The 21,308-nt window shown below is 33.9% G+C and overlaps 1 protein-coding gene across 4 annotated transcripts in view; it reads right to left on the bottom strand.

The window, feature by feature from the left end:
- Nucleotides 1–21,308, bottom strand: part of PACRG (parkin coregulated) — a 211,416-nt gene that overhangs the window by 102,048 nt on the left and 88,060 nt on the right. For all 4 annotated transcript variants that reach the window (XM_054279633.1, XM_054279632.1, XM_054279630.1 and 1 more), the window contains exon 4: nucleotides 3,732–3,903. In XM_054279633.1, the coding sequence (XP_054135608.1) occupies nucleotides 3,732–3,903 (172 nt within the window). The remainder of the gene's footprint in view (nucleotides 1–3,731; nucleotides 3,904–21,308) is intronic.

The raw sequence follows: 21,308 nt of genomic DNA, 5'->3' as shown, positions 1-21,308 counted from the left end.
ACAAGTGCAAAGATGAGAGCTTTTCTAGCTTTAGACCTAAGTTCAGATTGTCTACATATCTGTTTTAGGATTCACAGCACAGAACAGAAAAGATTCTGGCAAGTGGGTGACCCAAGATACTTAAGTGTTTAATTTCACATTATTATCTTCATTAGCAAAACTATATGATGATCTTCCTATTGATCATTTCTAGCCATTCATTCCAATGTCTGCGCTATGATGTACTGTTCCTTCATATATAGGAGTGCATTTATAAATTAGACTATTGAAATTATTTGATTTTAAAAGTAATGCCACTTTAAAAATAATTTTGGTTTATTTTACAGTTGGGCTCTTTAGCTATTTTTTTTTGCTGTTGTTTTTACACATCTAGATGAAAATATCACCAAGTTGCTCCATAAACAATTGCATCAGCAAAAATCAGAGTGTGGGAGCTGGAACAATTGGTGACTTCATGCATGCAGGGGTTGGAAACTCCTACAACTACATTGCAAGCAAAGCAAATGCGAATGGCAGCATGCTTGCTGGCTCTGAAAGCAGAGGAGGTGCTTCCATGCACTGTGTTGCATGTCCCTGATGTTACTCATAGAAACAACAGACAAAGGTGCAGAAACTTCTGGCTCCCTCAGTGTTTATGTATACACATGTGTCTCACGCAGAGAACATTTGGGAACCCTGAAGTCAGGAATCTGAGAGCTGCAGAAGCCTAACAAAAGCCAGAAAAAGGACTTAAGGCTTTTCCAATCCATTTGTTATGGGAAATGTAATATTAAAAGTAATAATTTTTCCCAAAAATGAACATCAGAAGGAATTTTACACTCCCATAATGACCACAGAGAAGAACATAGAAAGGCTAGACAGACTCCTCTGTTTCCTAAAAATAAAGGAACCCTCATGTAACCTACAGACATCTCTGTTTGCTAACCCAGGGGGCTGCGCCTGGGTTCTGTTCAGCTCTCTGCCACCAATCCAATCTGCAATGTGGGGCAAAATTAGCCTCCTACTTCTGCTTTTTTTACCTGTGCGTAATATGAAAATAGCAATATGGGTCTTCCTGGCAAAGAAGATATCTGGCTGTTTATTGTGCATCAGAACTGTCATGATACTGCTGTAAGGTACTTTGCTGTTTGTCATATATCTCAATTTACATATCTTTGCTGAAGTTGAAATAACTCCGCCAAGGGTTTGCCTATATCTTCTGTGAAAGGGAGCAAAAAGTCCTATATCTTAAGTAATCCCATTTTCTGTGTTTGTGCTATATTTATTTTTAGTTGGATTCCTTACAAGTGTGACATAAACAGGTAATTTGTTTCTTCTGAGTTTTATGTCATGCAATGAATGCATTTATAAACTATTTTATAATGTTTTTCCAGTGCATGATACAATATATTCTGAATTTATATTTTGAGAAACCAAAATATATTTTGAGCATTTTTCTCTCTCAGAAATTAATGCCTCCAACCTGAGGGATTTTTTTCTTCCTCTGAATTTCCAGTAAAAATATTCCTTCTAGTAAAAAAGTTCCTTCCAGTGTGACAAACAAAAAAAGGAATTCTTTTTTAACTAAATGCATTCTTCTTCATTATTTTAATAATGTTTCAGGTATTTTAGAAGAGAATCCATGCCTGTTCATTTCAATTGCCTATCATTTTTTAAGTCACTGCTTGTTTAACAAGAAAAAAATGGAAAGGATTTGGGCTTAGAATAACCCACAGATGGATTAAAGAATATTATTTTCATTTTTAATGATATAGTGTTCAAATGTGTGATCTTTAAGCAAGGATGGCTGGAAGACAAATTCCTCCTTAAATCATTAAAATATAATACAGAATTCTAATATTTAATTTAAATGCTTTTGAGAACATTTAGGTCTTTACTAACATATTCCTTTGACGACTATGCAGGAGAGAAAACTGCTTTTAAAAGCATTCTATCTGTAGAGTTGTTTTTCTGACCTTCTTTTAGCCTTTTCCCCTAGATCATATATATTAACTTTCCTAACAATCAATTGATTCACTCTTCACAGTAAAAATATGGTAGTGGTCTAGAAGAAGACTGATTAATCAGAAATAACTCACCCAGTGGGACACTTTAGAGACAGTAATCTGTGTAAAACATATCTGAGTTTATTGTGGATGCTGAGTCACAGAAATGTAGAGCTATGACTACACTGCTGTATTACACAGTCATAGCAAATTAAAAAACTCTTGAAAGTACACATTTTCAGACTCCTGGAGGTGGTGGGTGGTGTCTTCTTTTACTATTAGTATGGCTTTAATTAGGAAGAAGCCTTTATCATTGACAACACTTAGACTCTTCACATATTAAAACTGATAGAGAAGCATTTTTAAAATAAAAAATAAGCACTTTAGAATAAAATAAAGCAGAAATAACAACTAAATTTAGCTAGCAGATTCTTGAATGTGTTCCAGCACCATAAATTATGACTTAACACATACAACTACATATCAAACCCATAAAAATATCCTTAACTAGAAAACTCTTTCTAATTCTAAATGCTATGCAACAGCTAAAGCTTCCAGGTAATTAAATCTAAGCTAGATTCTGTTTTCAGAAAGATTTTTAAATCCCAACTGAGGAGATGCTGTCATAAACCTGCAGTCTTTTCCAAAGAAATTTCACCTTTCAAAAAACATGATACTACTGCAAATACATTTGGGCAATGTTGGCAATACAGTTCTGAAGAAATTATATCATTCCTCTCCTTACGTGTTTCCCCTTCAGAGTGAAAAATTGGTAACATTGCTTTCATAACCTTTCTCTAGTGTCACAGAGTAAACATTCTGAATATTATATAATCCTTTTGACATTTTCAAAACTACGGTAAGATAGAGATAGCGACATCTATAATCAATCTTTTTAAATTGAGAAAAAATTGAATTAAAAAACCCCATAATTCTGACCCTTCCCATACTATTATTTCAGTATTATCAGGCTCCAAACTATATTCACCTCCTGTTTTACAACACTGTATTTAATGCTGAACTGTCTCATGGACAGGAAAAGAGCAGCAATAATACCATTAACGATTAATCATAAAAAAGAAGCCAAGTTTAACAAAAATGAGCATATACTCATATAAGTGTAGCATGCAGATTTAAGAATCACCATAACTAACTAGACAATGATGATGGTTCAGAATAATATCTCTTCAAGGTACTGACCTAAAGAAATGAAAGGACAAAACAATATATCTAAAAGACTAGGTGGTTCAAGAAAATAAATTTTAGTGATAATACACTTGAAGTTTAGTGGCATTAAATTTGTGTTAAAATAATTTTTTGGTTTTTACAATTTTTCTTTCTGCAAAAAAACTATGTTTGACAATATAAAACCTTCAAAAGTAATATTTTTAAAATGCCACCTGATGATTTCTCCTGCCATTTTAGATGAACTGGTCTGTACAGTAGCAGATTTACATTGTAAATATAGAAAATCAGTTAAGGAAATGTCACTTCACATTTCCAAAGACCAAGAGCAACCCTGTAATAAGAGAAACATTAACCAGAGAGTCTATTTTGAAATACTGCACATATCAGGTGATTGAAGGCATAAGCTTTCTGGCTTTATATATTGAAATTTACTGACATTTGCAATAATTTCTCATGTGATGTTCAGGCTATCATGTTTTACAGCTTAATTAGCAACTTTTCAAAAATTTACATAAGATAAATACAATGTATAGACTTTTCTCCTACATGTTCACTTACTTTTTATTGGGATAATGAGCTGAGGAACAACAGGAAGAATCCTGCTTCCACCATGCTCCAGCAGGTCATGGACTCCTTGACGAGCAAAAAACTCATATGGAAATTCCATTTCACAAAGCCCATCAAAGAACAAAGGCAGAAAGTAATGATAGTCCAGCTCTTCAATCTGTACCTGAAAATACAAAATAAATAAACAGATAAATTCAATTTTTCAGTACTAATACAATGTGATCAGGCCAACAGATAATTCATGCCACTTACACAGGCATGTTTAGTAAATAATTCAGTTTTTATCACTGCAGTATATATTGAATAACAGGTATGGTTTATGACAAGATATTAAAATACAAAAATATTAGAACTAAAGAAGAAAATAAAAATTAGTATACTTCTACACATTTTCAATTTTTGAAAAGTCAGTACCAGATTCTTATATTCTTGCTAACACACTTTGCAAGTTACCCACAGGAATCAAACCAGTCCTTTTAAGAACAATACTCTGCTTCTTTCAAAAAAATTTGATGTTATATCTTCACTTGGGCACTCAAAACAACAAATAAGAGAAACAATCCTGTGAGCACAGCACATAAATCAATATTTGTACAACAATTCCCTACTTGGTTGAATACTGACCTAGTTTATTTCCTATTAATTTCAAGAGCAGAATTATAAAGAAATTCCATGGTTCTCTACTGTGAAGAAAAGGTATAGAAATTATGTACCTATTTTTAAAAGGAATTTCCTTCCAAACCTAAATTACAAAGTATGCTAATCTTAACAAGCTATGGAGGGATTTTGCACTCTAGTTTCCTTCCCTTTTCCTTCTTTTACCCATTAGGACTCTACCACAGACACTCAGGCTAGCCAGGGACAAACTGAAGTTTGTTTATGGCCTGTTAAAGCTCTGAATGCAGCTGAGAAGTAACTCAACAGCAATGAATTTTCTCTGAAAAGAATATGATCCTCCAAATCACTTGGAGACCAATCCATCTCTTTAAGAATGCACTTCCATCTTTAAAACACTGCTAAGCTGCTACCCAATTTTTCCAGTAAGATTTGGTAGTATCCAGGTAAGATTCTTCACACCTAACAAGCTTTGTCACATAGGTCAAGATAAAGCTCCAAATATCCTAGATAAAATTTGTCAGGTTAAGCAAAACCAAAATCCCACCCATTTACTTCAGAACAGAAATTGCAGTCTCACTTGAACTGTGGAAATCTGAACTAAAGTAGCCAAGAACTAAATTTTACAATTCTTGGGTAAATCACACAGTCAGGAAGTAGCACATAGAAATTCTCTGTTTGACACCATGGTTCATTTTTATCCTTGCTTGACTGAGTAGATCTGAATCCTGGTCTGGCACACCTTAGCTACTGACTTCAATTTTTCATGTTGAAGGAGATCAATCCATGTAAATCAAAATTAACTGGAACTGATACTTGAAAGTAAGTATTATGCATTTGCTGTGAGTGTCTCACTACTGGCAGACATAGTGCAATGACATACTAACATAGCCTCACATGCACTGATTGTTAATCTCTTACAGGAGATTAACAGGGCAATGGCATAATACCTATTCACTGATGTGAAAGAAATCAAGTTCCAGTAGTGGAGCATACAGGAGAAAGACAAAGGAAATTCACATTTCCTGTTTCATCAACATCATATATTGTTTGCTTCACTATATTTTTTTTCTCATTGGCTTTTTGCTTTACAAGAAAAAAATCAGATGCCTTTATAGTCAATATGACCCCAGGGAACCGGCCTCAAGTTGCTCCAGGGAAGGTTTGGATTAGATGTCAGGAAAAATCTCTTCACAGAAAGTGTTGTAAAGCACTGGAACAGACTTCCCAAGGAAGTGGTGGAGTTGCCAACCATGGAAGTGTTCAAAACCTGTGGCTATGGCACTTGAGGACATGGTTTAGTGGTGAACATGGTGATGGTACTGGGTTAACAGTTGGACATCACAGTATTTTCCAACCTTAATGATTCTATTATTATATAATTCTGTGGATATACCATGGTCAATTTTTGAGACATTTCAAAAATAACAAAATAATTAAGTAACAAAAAGAAATTAAATATTGTGATTATTAATAAATAACAAGAATTAAAAGACATTGAAATTCCTTATTGATGGGGTTTGTATTTCTTGAGGACATTCAGCATGCTACTAGCAATACTGAGTAGATGATAAAAGAAGTCATCTCCAAAAGTCACAAGAAAGTTGTATCAGGTAATAATGGACCAGGAGGTCAAAAAATCATCGACAAAAAAAGCAGGACCAAGAAGAAGCAATTTTTTCATGTTCTTTGTCAATAGGACAATAAAACTTTATTTAATATAGCTTTTTAATGTTCAATTCATAACCTACAATTTTTTGGTATTGAACGTTTTAGTTTCAGAAAATCAAAACCAAAACCTGTAACAGCAACTTGCATCTGGCAAAAGTTTCAGATGTTAAAGAGAGAGATACAATTACTAATGCTGGGTTGGTTTTTTGAGGATGGGAGGTGTTTCACAAGGCAAAACACCATACCACACTGTCTTATTGAGATGCGGTTTAGAATGTATTCCTTATATGGGTATTCAACAACTCTTTTAAAACTTAAAAGTATTTCCACAGTGAAAAATGTCCTTGATACCCATCCATGTTCAGTTACTGAATCAGAATTTGCATCTGTTTTGCTCCAAAGACACATATGCCTCATTTCTTTTCTCCCAGTCTTCATCAATACCTCCCCTAAGTGTAAGTGCCAGTTATCTTCTCAAAGATTTGGCACTTCTGATACTCTATGCAATTTTTTTCCTTTTTTTTTTGTGCTTCAAATATGCTTTTTCTCTTTCAGCTATGAAGAAAACTTCTCTACTCAGAAGCTTGTCAGTGTTTTTCAGTAATAACTGGTTAATAAAAGATATCCTTACCTATCAACTCTGAACTATGGTCGCACATTACATATACATAGGAACAATATATCAACGTTAAGGTAAATATGACTTCAGGATCTAAAAACAACTCAAATTTTTACACACAGAACAAAACATTTATTACAAGAAATCTTTTACAAAATAGACATATGACAAGCTAATGATTATAAAGTATTTGTGTGTACTCCTTAATTAGTTCCAAATGCCTAAATGGTTGGCAACTAGCGTGGCTCCGAAAATTATTTTGATTTCTAACTTATTTCTTGAAGAGTCAGCTGTCCAAGCACACAGGCAATTTTTACTTAGCTTTTTTTGCTCTATAATAACTCCCACAATATGGAAGCCAGAAATATTTTTGTCTTACATTCTATGGTGTGAAACTCTTTCCTTCTGTGTTTACTATTTAGCTTTTGAAAGTGGCTATTATACAGCTGTTCAGAGAAAAATGTGATTTTTCTGGTTTTGCCTACAACATCCTTTTGTGTTTTACATCCACCCACAACCAATGCTGATTAATGCTCAAATTCTTGGCAAACTTGTCTACATCTGACAATGACGCTGTAGCTATGGATTTTAAGAAGAAATCTCACAATAACTCTTATGAACTTCTATACTAGTGGTTTGTAAATTTTGCAGACACAGCCTCTGAATTTCAGCAAAGAGGCACTAATAAAAATTAATGCATAATATATGATTAAATAACAAAATTAACCATAGAATGAGTAAAATCTTACGCTTCATGAAACTTTCAGGATCCTTATATGTTCTAAAAGCTCTCTAGGTGAAAAACAATACACAGATAATAAGTGCTGCTTTATTGTTACATAAAACTAATGCACAAGATGGGAGGAAACTAGGTGCAGAATCACAGTCAATTTGTCCAGGAGACAATCTGTTCCTATGAAGCAGCCCATAGTAAGTGGCAAGTCTGCTGAGGCAAAGAAAAATCAGATAAAGATTCTAGACTGACAAAAGAAAAATAAGATTTGTGGATAATTTGTCTGATAGATCAAGAAAACAAACTGTTTGAGATAATTTAAGGTATAGAAGAACTTTGACAACAACTGTATCATTGGTCTTCCTTAAAGAATTTTATACAAAATTATCTAGTAAAATATAAGAGAAACCCAAGTTTTGGAAAGTAGTGTTTAAGTCACATAACTTAATTTTCCATCTCCTTTCACACAACTGATTATATTGTACCATGTCTTTGATCTGATTATCCAAACACTGGATTTGATCTCCCAGAAACATATCTAACTACGTATGTACTCATTTAATATCTTGGTCTAAGGTATTAAAATTAAGTAAAGAAACTCTAGAATTGGTGGGTTGATAAGGACAAACAGTTTTTATAAAGCTTATAAAGATTTTGTAAGGATTCTATGGTAAAATAATAGTTTCTCTTAAGTTAACTAAAAAAGAAAAACAGCAACATTTTTCAGCAGTCTCAGTTTTTAACTTCCTTTCCATTTTTTAATCCAAGATTTCTTTCAACCTTTTTTTTTTTTTTCTTCCAATATCCTGTACAAATAGTCAAGGTGAAGCCTGTGCATTTCACAGTTTTTGGTTTCTTGCTTTTAATATATTTGATGCATAATGGCATATTAGTTTTAAATCTTCACTATGGAGCAAGTAATGCTTGCTAGTATTTCCCAGACTTGGCTAGATAGATTTTTCAATATGTTAATTTTGCTTATGGTTCAAAACACAATTCCACTGTTCAACCTAGTCCCTAAAAATTTTCTAGCAAGAAAAAATTCTCTTTTTAGTCTGCTCTATTTCATCTTCTAATAGGGTCATACTACAGTGATTTTCTATGGAAAGAGGCTTAGTCTAAGTAATTACCTGTGTCTTATCAAATCAAAATATAAAAAAATAAATAAAATGGAAAAAAACAGTTGTGCCTGTATTTTTCATTCTGCAATGAAATGATAAAATACTACTCTTAAAACAAGTGGAAGATTATCAGAGTGGAAGAGATACAGATAATGGCAAGAGATCTAATAGAAACCATTTAACTCAGTCAAACTGCATTTAGAGCCTCTTTAACATATTCTGTAGATATTTAACTTCCCACAAGAAGTTAAATAACAAAAGAAAATATTTGCCTCCTATGGATAAATTGAGAGAAGCAATAAGAAATGTCATTGAAGTGTTACTACACCAGATATTTGAATTTAGCCTTGGAATAACTCCTCATGTAAAAGTAAAACCCAAAATCTAAACCCCTAAAAATACAGACATGTTAATACATAATCTTGAACTTGCTGTGTTTTCTACTACGTTCATGTTAGTTACAAAAAGAACAGTTATATACTTTATTCACCAAGCAGTGCCATATGGCCTGGAATATCCCTTCAGTCAGTTGGGCTCATCCGTCTTGTCTGTGCCCCCACCCAACCTCTCATGCACCCTCAACTTCCTCACCAGTGCGGCAGAAATGCAGAAAAGGCTTTGGCTCTGTGTAAGCCCTACCCAACAATAACAAAAACATCTTGATGTTATCAACCCTCCATTCAGCACACATCCAAAATACAGCTCCACAGCAGCCACTGTGAAGTTAATTAACTCTACTCCAGCTGAAACCAGCATGATATGATAACCAAAATATTTTCTTTTCAGTTGCCATAGCTGAAGGTGACAATCTAATCTTACTGAAGTTATTGAGGTGAGGAAAATTAATAGTCAACATGAAGGTCATATGATTCCCTAATAACGAGAGGATCAATGGCTGGCTCTGAAATGGAGGCAAGTAGAAGGATATGAATTTGTATAAAATCTTCTCCAGCTAGAGAGAGTAAAAAAAAAAGCAGCCTGAAATCTCTTCCTATAAAAGTAACTTCAGAAATTATTTTTATTAAAGAAATGTGAATCTCTAAGTCTGTGAGCCATGCCATCCAGAAGATAATCTAGCACATTTCTGTGAGGAGGGGATTTTAATCCTGTATTTTCATAAATCTTTTTAATTGTACTGCTGAGATTTAAATTTTTAGAACACCTCACTCATAATACAGAGCAGGAAAGTCTTGTGAAATATAGAGGAGGATCAGTGTATCAGCCAGAAATAAGAGGACAACAATAAACCCTTGGATTACGGGATATAGGCCTTAAAGTATGATAGGCAATATTGAAGGGACAGATTAAAAGCAAGGACTTCTGCTACAGTATAGGAGTTCTTCAGTATGACAGGAAATAGAGTTGAGCCAACTAATTAATCATTATGAGCCACCAATATGTTGCAACTATGAAAAGGCTAAATATTATTTAAAATGTATTAGCTATTTCTAGTACAGATAGGAAAGCATAAGGCTACTGCACAAGGTAGCCATGAGACCTCACTTACCATTATCATCAATTTGCCCTCCCTATTATAAAATATATAGAATTTATTCTCATTGATTCACCACTGGAAATTACAAGGGAAAACTGATATATAGGAATACACCAAACTGAAAAGGAAATTAAGTGCTGATTGGTTGTTATTTATTTGGATTCTGATCACATTAGATTTTCTGAATCAACTGATTTCTAAAAATGCATATAAAATATACTATTCCTTCCATACAGCAAATAGCTGTAGATTACACTTCAAGGACTCCTTTCTTTTAATTGATGGGAAGCATTATAAATAGAAGATTAAGCACTGTGAGAAAAGGGCTCTGTAAACATGACTCTGACAAATGTGGAACGTACCTGAGAATTGTTCGCATGAAGCAAACAAGATAACCTCAGTAGCAGACAAAAGTATTTCTGCTACTTCAGAATGTATGCTTATCTACTTACATCCTTCTTGCTCTTCAAAGGCTCTCTGACGTATTTTGAGAAACTGAATTGTTCTCCTTTTTCTTTATGTTATTTATCATTATGTTTTCAGAGTTGCACAAGCACAGTAATGTAAAATTTTAGATTAAGAAAAAGAATAATAGTTTCTCTGTATTTTGTTCATCTCTCATGTTTGCAAATGCCTAATATGAGCATTACATGATATACAAAGATCAATTGCATATTTTAAAGCCACATGACATTACATGTATTATATACACCTGCACTGAGAGTTGAAATGGAATCAGTGACTCTATTGGGGTCTGTAGCCTGGTGGTAGATTAAGTTCCACCCTCAGCTGCAACACCTAAGAACCTCCCCCAGATTCACTTAAGTACCAGCAAGAAGCAGAGGACAAGCTCTTGTCCTTTACTACAGAACACACAGAGGACTATCACTGCAAAGAAGAAATGTTCAATTTTGCAGACACTTTATCAGATACCAGTGGACAACTCTTGTCTGATAGGGAAAGCAAAGACACTTAAAGACCGTCCCAGGCAAGGGGAGGAGGATGGGTACAGCCCACTCTCCAAGGCTGAGTTTGAAGGCAGAAGGACCTCATGGAGCTGGCTGCAAGACTCTCTCACTACTTTCTGAGGAAAACACTTTGATCTTTTTATTTAATTCATGCAGTATGAAGTTCGTTTTAAACATCTTCATCAGAAGAATGAACCAGTTTCTTCATTCCCAGAAAACACATACAATGCAATATGCTGGTAAAGAACTAATTTTAAATTGTTCTTTTTTGCTCAAAGAAGGTTTGTACCAGTTTAATAGGACAAAACCTAACACCTCATGTTATTTTTAAAGAATTGTGAAAGTAAATCAGGAGAGTGTCAACTGATTGTATCCCATTAGTGAAACTAGTGGCCAAACAAATTTGGTTTATTTTTTGTTGTTCTTTTCCTTTCTATTTGCCAACTTTTTCATGCATAGCTGTTTGTCAAATTAACTTGAAATTATTTGGTTTTAATAAAAATAACACAAAGCGCAAAAGTTAGAGATAAAGAAGAGCACACTGACAAAGACATACATAAAGTGTGTGTTGGAAAAGTTAAATACAACTCTCTGAAGATTTATTTTGTTTTAATAATTAAACTATAGCATAAAATAACACAAAACCACCTACAATGCAATGTGCAACTAAACTTACCCATCTATCCAGTTTTTGTCATGTTTGACATATAAATGTAATGAAAACCTAGCAGTTTTATGATGTTGAAAATTGTGGAAACTTATGAAACATATCATTAAACATTACCATTTGTATTTTCACACACAATTAAAAAATAACAGAAATGACAAAACCAAATTCGAATAGTGAATTTTCTATACTAGGAGCCTCTTATGATACAGTTCCTATTAGCTTCTGACTCAACATTTACCTCGTATGAAAATGACACTTCTCCCCAAGAAAGAGCAGGGTCTGAACATTTCCACATAACCATCCAAAATCCAGAAAGATACTATAACAAAACGGGAGAAATGCCATGAAAGCTATATATCTAAGCCGGGAACTCTTGCATCTTACTAACAAAGAAATTACGCAGTCAAATCTTCCTGAAACAAGGTGGAGAAAGCAGGACCACAATATGTCCTTCTTCATTAACTTCAGGACGAGTACAGAGGAAAACCAAAATGTTCTCACTGCCTCCAAGTGTACTTGAGAAAGAGCATGGACCAAGAGTAGTTTTGGAGCAGATGACTGTCTTGAGATGAGGCCAACCACCAGAAATCCTTTGTTCCATGGCTTTCAAGAGACCTGGGAGATGGCGCTGAAATTACTTCATATTTTTCAGTTATAACCTACTGGAATGAAATACCCAAGACAATGTACCAGCAACACTGAAAGGTCCCCAAAGGCAAATTGCAGACAGGTGAATCAAATCCTAAGTGAACGAATTCCAAATATTGACAGAACCCAGTAACAGAAGGGAATACTGCACCATCTGCTGGCTGACACCAAACACTGTGAAGGTGTTTTATTTCAAGAGTAAACAACGAAACAAAATAGGTAGGATATTACCTAGAAAACGTCAAGGTCAGATTTTGGAACTAACCATCTGTGTTACCATAGAAAAGTTAAAATCCTTCCCCTATGAAATTCCATGTTATTTCCAGGAAGTAAAAATTCAAGACAAGCACATAATTTTCAGAGCTCACAAGCAACAGCACGACTAACAGATGTTTGCATGAATTGCATCTATGCTTAAAACCAAAACAGGGTGTGAGTCATTCTCTGAGCCTGATGCTCAGTAGTATGGAAGAGATAATTTCTGTACAGCTAAATTCTTTGATTCTTTGTACAAAACAGGGTAGTTGACTTTAAACTATATACTGTAAATAGTCTTGGTAGTTTCTTATCCTGAATCACAGATGAGCATTATCTAGGCAAATAAGCACTAGACAGAATCATAGCAGGGGCTGTGCTATCTGCATACTTAAACAGTGCTGTGTCAATGCTCAAGGCCACACCATGATACAAACGGCCCTATTAGTTTTCTAGGACACATGTGGATGCTAGCACAACCTACACAAACTGAGATGGAATGAAGAGTAGAAACACATTTGAAAAAGTAATTCAATGGAAGTTGCCTTGCATAATGTCACAGCATACACCACAGCACGTGCACAGCCACATCATACAATTTCAGAAAGCTTCAGCCCATACAGAGTAACACCATACCAATTCAGAAGGCTTCAGGTGTCTGCCCATACACTTCAGAAGGCAGCAAGCAACTCCCCGTTTTGCTCTTTAGCCCAACCTTTTATACCCCTCATGTTCATTCATTGCGCCTGTGTGCCCTCTGTTCCCTTTGGTGATCGGTCAGTGCCCCTGGGCACTCTGTGTCTCGTTACCTTCAATGCTGCTCACCTGCTTTTCACACCTGTAGCCCATTGGGGATGAGGCTCCATCACAACCCCATTCCCAATTACCACAAACTGTGTGCCTACAGCATAACTTTTTACTATTGTATTAAATATATCCAAGTGTATATGAGGAAAATTTTAGGTGCGGAGGCATCAATCAAGACTATTAAGGAAGTTGAGTTGATTATAAGACAGTATTACTTTCAGGAAACTAAAAAACCCCAGTTTGGGAGGAGATTAGAGTGGCTTATGGCATCTGACATGGGTGTCTATGGAATGAGACACCTGAATATAGCTGTTACTTCGACAGTGTAATTGAAAATGGCATTTAACAGTTGGAAAGAAGTCTTCAGATGACTTTCAGTCAATACATCCATATGATCTTTGCTAATTTTCAAAAAAATAATATGCTGTGAACAAATGCAACAGAAACTTAAATATTGTAATTACTCATTTGCTTCTTCATGGCATATTCATTTACCTGTGATAATGTATCAAGCTATAGAAATTTGGATTTCTGGGCACACTGCCATGCCAGCCCACAGAGAAGTTTTCTTGATACATTGGGTACAATGTTAGCATTATGATAACTGAGTACACTCATAGTGATCAAGTAATTCAAAAGATCTTTCTCAAATTCTCAATATTCATAAAAAAATCTATGTAGGTATACAAATACAGAACTTTAAGTGGGCCAAATTACTTTAGACATTGAATTTAGAACTCCTTCCAGATGTAGTTCTGATTTCCTTATTAAGTATTTATCTGCTCTCTCAATGAAAATTTTTTCCAAACTTCTCATTTAATCAAGACAGAGCAAGTCCCTGGAAGAATGGAGTAATATTGGTAAAATGAAAAACATTAAAATCAAATTACAATACTCAAAGGCTTTATTTTGTTGGGTTAGAAAAGTACCAGATAAAACTATTCTTTAAGTTTAAAAAATTAAAAAGCTTCTCTAGTGTGGGTAAACCCACGGATCATTTGCCTAAGTTCAAGTAGAGTTTCTCTGAGTAAAATATATTTTCTAACTTAACAACAGAACAATTTGGTAAAGGATTATTTTCTAATTAGAACCATGACTAGAAACCCTGCTTTAAATATCAGAGCATGGGTCTTTTTCTCTTTGGCATATTTTATGTATTTCTTTTGTTTCAATGCTACATTTATGTTGAAAATTCACGTGTCCTCTAATGCTGAAAATGTGTACTCTTAGAGGTTTTAATTTGTTTACAGAGTGCATATTACTGAGAGTCTAGATAAATTTAAGAAGGAAAAATTAAAGTACTGTATTAGTGCATTTTTGTATTTTAAAACTAGTCTTTAATTCTGGAAACAACAAAGAAACCATTTCAAATTATTTTCCCAAGATCCCAGAATCCTTCCTACATTTTGTGGATCTTCTTTGCAAGCATATCTACAGTCTTCACAGAAACTTGCAAAATACTCCTTTTAAAATACAAGTATTTAATATGTGAACATATTACACATATTGGGGCAGCATTTGCCAATATAAAATCCTACCACTAATACACATTAATTGAATACAATAATATTCTGAATATATATAAATAATAAAAATATTTGGAATTTGCATAACAAACTTAAAAAATGTTCCAATCAACTGCTTTCAAAAACAGAACCATTAAGAAATCAGCTAAATTTTGTGGTTTTAGCTCAAAATTAGACTTCTTGCCATTTAAAAAAAAAAAAGAGTATCATGTTTACTAAGATTATTTAGTACGGTACTCACTTGCCACAGCAACGCTATAAATTTTAACCATCCAGAATACTGACTAAAGAACTTTTATTCAGGCTAGATGAAACTCCTCTGAAAATTATGGGCAAGGACAAACTACCACAGAAGCTCAGATAAATAACAACTGTAGAATATGGCAATGATAGTTCTGGCTGATGTTTTATTTTCTTTGAAGGTAATAAAAAGAAGACAAATTTGTGGAAAGTAAACTGAACTTTTATAAAATAACTATCAGTTAAATAAAGTAAAATAAATAACGGCAAAATGGTTGCTAGCACAATGCTTTAACATCTCTGCAAGGCTCATGAATTACATTATACAAAATACAGTATCACACAGCACAGTAAGTCAGAGCACATTTCACAGGATCATTGCCCAGCTTTTTGTCTTTTTTTATACAATTTATCAGTGAAAGATGAACTTTGCCTTTCTGTATGTTGCAGCCCGCATTTTAAATGAACAGATTTTTGTATCAGTTTTTCACTAGATGAAACAAGATCAGGTCATTGGATTTGCCTTAAAAAACCAAACTGATGAGGTCAACACATCATGTTGCATATGTCTCTCAGCTACAGTATTGATATGTGTCCTAGGTATGTATCTTTATAAGTTTACTTCATAAAATGATTTTTGATTGATACATCTATAAGTTTTATGTTTAAGAGAGTTTCTAAATTCAGAAGGAATGCTGTTTTGTTTTGACATTGGCCAAAAGAATAAATGGCAACAAATTATGGACAAAAAACTTGAGAAATTATGCCAATATATGTGGGGCTTTTTCCCAATGCTCTGTTGGCCATAGCTATATTCATTCAGAGTTAAATAGCATATATAAACAAGTAATGCCAGTAAGTTGAACATAAAAGTTAAATGGACTAAAACTATTGTCAAATATAAAGGAAAGATTAAAAATTTAAAAAAATAATTTGTTTACAGGTCATATGAAAAGTAACTGCACAATAGGGGCAGAAGGGAAGTTAATGCAGGTAAAATAAGCCACTCTATTTGGGTTGCTTTGCATTGGTTTGTGTCTAAGTCTTATATTGGACTACTTTGCCGTGTCAGTACTCATGGTTGATTTATGGTTGATATGGTTTTATGCCTAATTAATAGTCAGGTTCTCAGGTCTAAATTCCTATGTATTTTTTATTGGTTAATATGGCTGCAGAGTTTAGGGTGACCCTATTAATGCAACCATTCCTGCTCATACTCTATAGGTAAAAGTAATTTTGAAAAGAAGAGACCAAAAAGGAAGATCTGTTCATTACCCATTACTGGAAATCTCATTAATTTTTCTCAAATAGAAATATCCAGAAGGCACTAAATCCTAACAACATAAATTCTGCATATCCATGCAAAGGAAATGAAAAGAGCCCTTTTTATTTAAGTAATCTTCAAAATAACATTAGTGATGATGGTAAAAGCCTCTGACTACCAAGGCCGGATCACAATCTCAGGGCTACATTACAAATTCTAATGAACAGATAAGGTCTCAGAAGTGAACAGCCAAAGTTGGGAGATATCCTCAATAAGATACAGGATACAGGAATTGAATGTGAAATTTGAACTTCTTAAAAGTTGAACTTCTGAAAAATAGCTCAGAATGCAAGATAACTTGTTGATAGACACTTGTTCTAAATGCTAGATCATCAAATATAGGAGCTTAACATACTAGTTTTATGAATCTCAAACTACATTCTGAACGAAATACAGTATAGTCAGACTGGGAAGAAATGTGCTAAAAATCTTACCTAGAGAAATATTTAAAGGCATTACATAGTATAAATTTATTACAACTATAAAAAGACTTCACTAATGCAATAGGGATCTCAATTTTTAGAAACCTCAGTACACAACAGTCATCCAGTTAATAAATTCCTTGTGCATTTTCTTCCACAGACCTATTTCTTTAGCAATCACTCTAACACAATGTGTTTGCTATGCACTATGGTGTAATCTTAGCAATCTTACTAGGAATTCTGCACTTCAGAAAAAAAAAAAGAAAAAGAATAAAAAAGTAGAGAGGCTACCATGGACCAAGTTCCAAATCAGTAACATTTGGGCTTTAATCACTCAGGTTATTTCACTGTCTTCTTAGCTACCAAACCAGTGCTATGTAATGCAAAAAAAAAAAAAAAAAAAAAAAGCAGCAAATTTTGATCTACTTTTTCACTCATTACGCAAATATTTGCAATATGTATTTTATTAAAAAGTAATTAAATTTTTGCATAGCTGTCCAATTCTTACATTGTTGTTGTGATACTTCAGTAATTTCATTTGCTGTCTGGAAGATGCTGTGAAATAAATGGGTGGGTCAGTGACTTTTCTACATGACACTCTCTCTGGACTAAGCTGAGGCATTTTCCCAAATCAGTACATTGGCACTGTTCATATTGTTTCAGCATTGGGGCAGGAAATTAACCTTGCTGTGTAATGAGCTAAAACCAAATGCCTGTCACTATGGTTTTTCCACAAATTTTCTTTTTTCAAAGTATGTTTTATTTGTCAGTGAAGGTTTACTTGTCACCCTACTTCAATAAGCTTCCAGGCAGCTTTTGGCTCAGTTAGGATTAAGATGTACTATAAAGACTAATATAAATATATACTTTTATGAAATGTAAGATAAACTCAAAAAGTGAAGTAATAAAAAAGAAAGTAAATTGGAATCTAATAAAGATTCACATTAATAGCTATCAAATGGGCTGTGGAATGTAAATTTGAAAACTGGGTGCACACACATTGCTGGAACACTATGGAAAATCTATTACAATATCCTTTTTTATTATTTCCCAGACCATCATTAAGTATTAGTTATGCCTAACAATACCTTAAGAAGGAGACAAACATCTGAAGGAATCCAACAAGGTTTTAAGTGGGCTTAATCAATTCTTAAAAAGAGCAAAAAACATTTTTCTTATTTGAATAATCCAAATTATATTTGATAGACCATTCAGTGGCTGCTACTGTACTTACAGCTTTGTTCCTACACTACAAAATTCAGTAAGATCAATTAAAATTTATAACAACTTCCTCTAATCACACCAGACAAGCATTCAAGATGAATATTCTCATAGAATAAAGAACACTAAAAATAATTTAGCATATTGAGATTTAAGTGATCATAATCAACTTTCAGAAAACACTCTGTTAAGATTGATGGTTTTGTTTTTATCTGCTCTAGTATTATCATTACAGCAAAAGATGTCTTCTTGACAATACCCAAAGAGACCAAAATAAGATCTTTAATATTTAGATACCAACTGTTTCCAGTGTAAAAACATTCTATTCCATTTTATTAACAAAAATTACCTCACATATAAAGTCTGGAATTTCAATGGATAATTAAGGATATGATGTTGGGCCAATTCTGTACAGGAACCAGAGAGCAAAGTTGTGATTCGTGTTGTTTTTATATAACTAGTTTAAGACCCCATGTCATTTGCAAATTCAGTTGATGGTCCGAGTTCATCATCTCAAGTAGAGTGAGTTTGTCTTTGTAGTCAAAGTATTAATATCTCATTTCAGAGAATGGATTTACATTATAAAACCCAAAGCCATGTCTCCATTTCAGATTGCTGTAGAATGGTTATGGAGTTTGGCACACACCGTAACCCCCAAAGACTGGTCTTTGTGCACAAGTTCTGCAGGGAGGAAGAAGACAGTGGAAAAAATGGAAAAAGATAAAGTGATAATGGCTAGCAGGTTTAAAAAATAAATAAATATAAATCTGCCATTGTAAGTCAGAGCACCAAACTATCTCAAATCTCTTAATGGCTGATACTGATACTTCAGTAGAAGGCCAAAAACTTCCTATAAAAAATCTGTTTCTCTCTCACACAGATGAATGAAGCTTATAAGCTTAGAAGGATGAGTGTATTATGCAAATAGTGAAAATTTTATTTAACCAACAACTAAAGTTCTGATTCTTGAGAAGAATAATTTCTTAGCCTCAGTGGTTTCCTGTAAGGATACTTTTCATTGCATGAGGATTTCTTATGCATTGTATTATTACCATTTGATCTTTTCTTAATTTCATACTTGCAAGCATCGTAGTTTTCCTCATCACTATATTTTGTATTTTGTCTGCCAGCAGGATATGCTCTCAAATAAAACTCCAAGAAGGAAACTTCAGGCCTGTGACAGTAATACCCAATCCTTCAATTTCTTATCACCAGCCAAATATAAGTTCTAAGGCCCCATCCAGTGACCAAGATGTGGTTTAAATTGCATCTGAACAGGAATAGCTCCCAGCTCCTCAGCACTAGGAGAATTCCTAGCTACGTCCAGATTCCATCAAGGGAGAAAGCATGAGAGCATGTAACCATTTCCTCTCTCAACCTCCGTCCTCTTTCTGAGGAAAAGGCACCTAAACAGGGAGGCTGGAAAACATTCCCTGTAAAACCAGGCCCCTCAGTGTCCTGGGATTTATTGTAATGAGCATCTATTTCCCAGTTCAGAAATAAAGTAAGATTGTATCATCATACTCATGACAGTTTGGCTCAGTGAAGTCTGTGGAAATCCCATTTGATTGGTCAGAAGCCAAATCCTCAGTTTATTCCAAAAGCTTGTTAGTTACACTAATTTTTAAGTAATGGGTTATTTTCATCTATTACCAAACTGATTAAATATCCTGAAGTACTAATTTCATGATACAAAGGAAACAGTTTTATATGAGCAATTTTATATAACTCCATCATGGTTCAATACAGGATATTTTACTGAAAACAGAATAGGTATCTAATAACTTTCATTTTGAGAGCTCTTATACTCTTTTCTGAGACCAGAACAATTAAAAATTCACATTCCATCTTCCTCTGTGGAAAAACTGCCCAAATATACCTGGCTATGTCAGAACTAGTATTTTGGAGTTATTTACCTAGGTTTATGATTCCACATACAAAATTCAAGGCCTATTATTAAACTCCTAATGGTTGATGCCACATTAATAAACACACTTCCTCATTTGTATGAGAAAATTTTGAACAACTTATCCTTCAGAAGGTAACAGGTAAGAACATTGAAACTGAAGATATTATTATTATCATTGTTATTGTTATTGTTATTATTGTTATTGTTATATTGTTCTGTGTTTTCATTGCTTATATTTTCTTTAAATACCTTATTTCCTATAGATTCTTAGAATGACAATTCTAAGTCTTTAAAAATAGCTCTATGTCACAGTGCCTTCAGCTCCCAACATCATTATTAGCTGCCACATTCAGGTTAAAAAGAAAAAGGTCAAGAATTATTAAAAAGTACATCTGGAGGCAAAACCAGTTGCCACTTCTTCATGTAACTTCAGCCAAATAGATCCCAAATAACTTCTATCAAGAAAAATGCTTATAACTGACTTCTTCATAACCTTATGAGCTCCTCAGACACAAGCACATGCTTATCTTACAAAATGTATTTACCATTTTGGGGAAAAAAAGTATTTCTTGTCATCATGCCAAACATATTCACTGTAAGCACACTAACACTTCAATTTTGAATTCAAACTTCCTGCCATCTTTAATATGCAAAAACACCACTGTTTAGCCACAGCACAAAGGAAGATAAGCAGCATTAAAACACCAAAACAAAACAAGCCCACAAAACAGAAATGGGAAATTAGCAAACTGTCTTTAGTGGTAGGGTAGATTTTATATTAAAGACAGCAAACAAAGCCATACTTCATCCTTAAGTTTTCAAACAAAACTAAAAATAACTATATCATCTAACTACACTGGAGGGTAAGATATCAAAATAAGCTTCTCATTAGTTGTCAGCTAAGAGTAACTTCAAAAGCAGTCCCTGAGCATCCAGTAATAGCTTTCTGACAACCTCCTTATCTCTTACAAGCTGTTGTGAGAGCTGAATCTAATCACTATGTCAGGAAAACTTCTTTTTAACAGTGTGTATCAAAGGAATCACATGCATCTCATCTGTTAACAACTCCTTTTCAGATCATCAAGGAAGGTTAAGTTTCTATAATGAAAAATAGACAGAAATCTACTTCTGTCACCGGCACCTGTGGGGTTTCTCCAGTTTGTTTTGTTTGGTTGGGGTTCTTTACTATAATACTATGGAAATATATTAATGAGGATTTAAATATACAATTCAAAATTCAAACGCTTCTAACTAAATTGTGCTTTTGTGTTTCCACATTTAAACATTATATTTTGGAAGCAGAATTGTGAAACTATCTTCTACT

Source organism: Melozone crissalis, unplaced genomic scaffold (genome assembly GCF_028551555.1).
Source record: "Melozone crissalis strain CALT ecotype California unplaced genomic scaffold, PUWL_Pcris_2 ptg000027l_1, whole genome shotgun sequence".
In the NCBI taxonomy this organism is placed as follows: Eukaryota; Metazoa; Chordata; class Aves; order Passeriformes; family Passerellidae; genus Melozone; species Melozone crissalis.
This window is presented reverse-complemented; position numbering and strand designations above follow the sequence as displayed.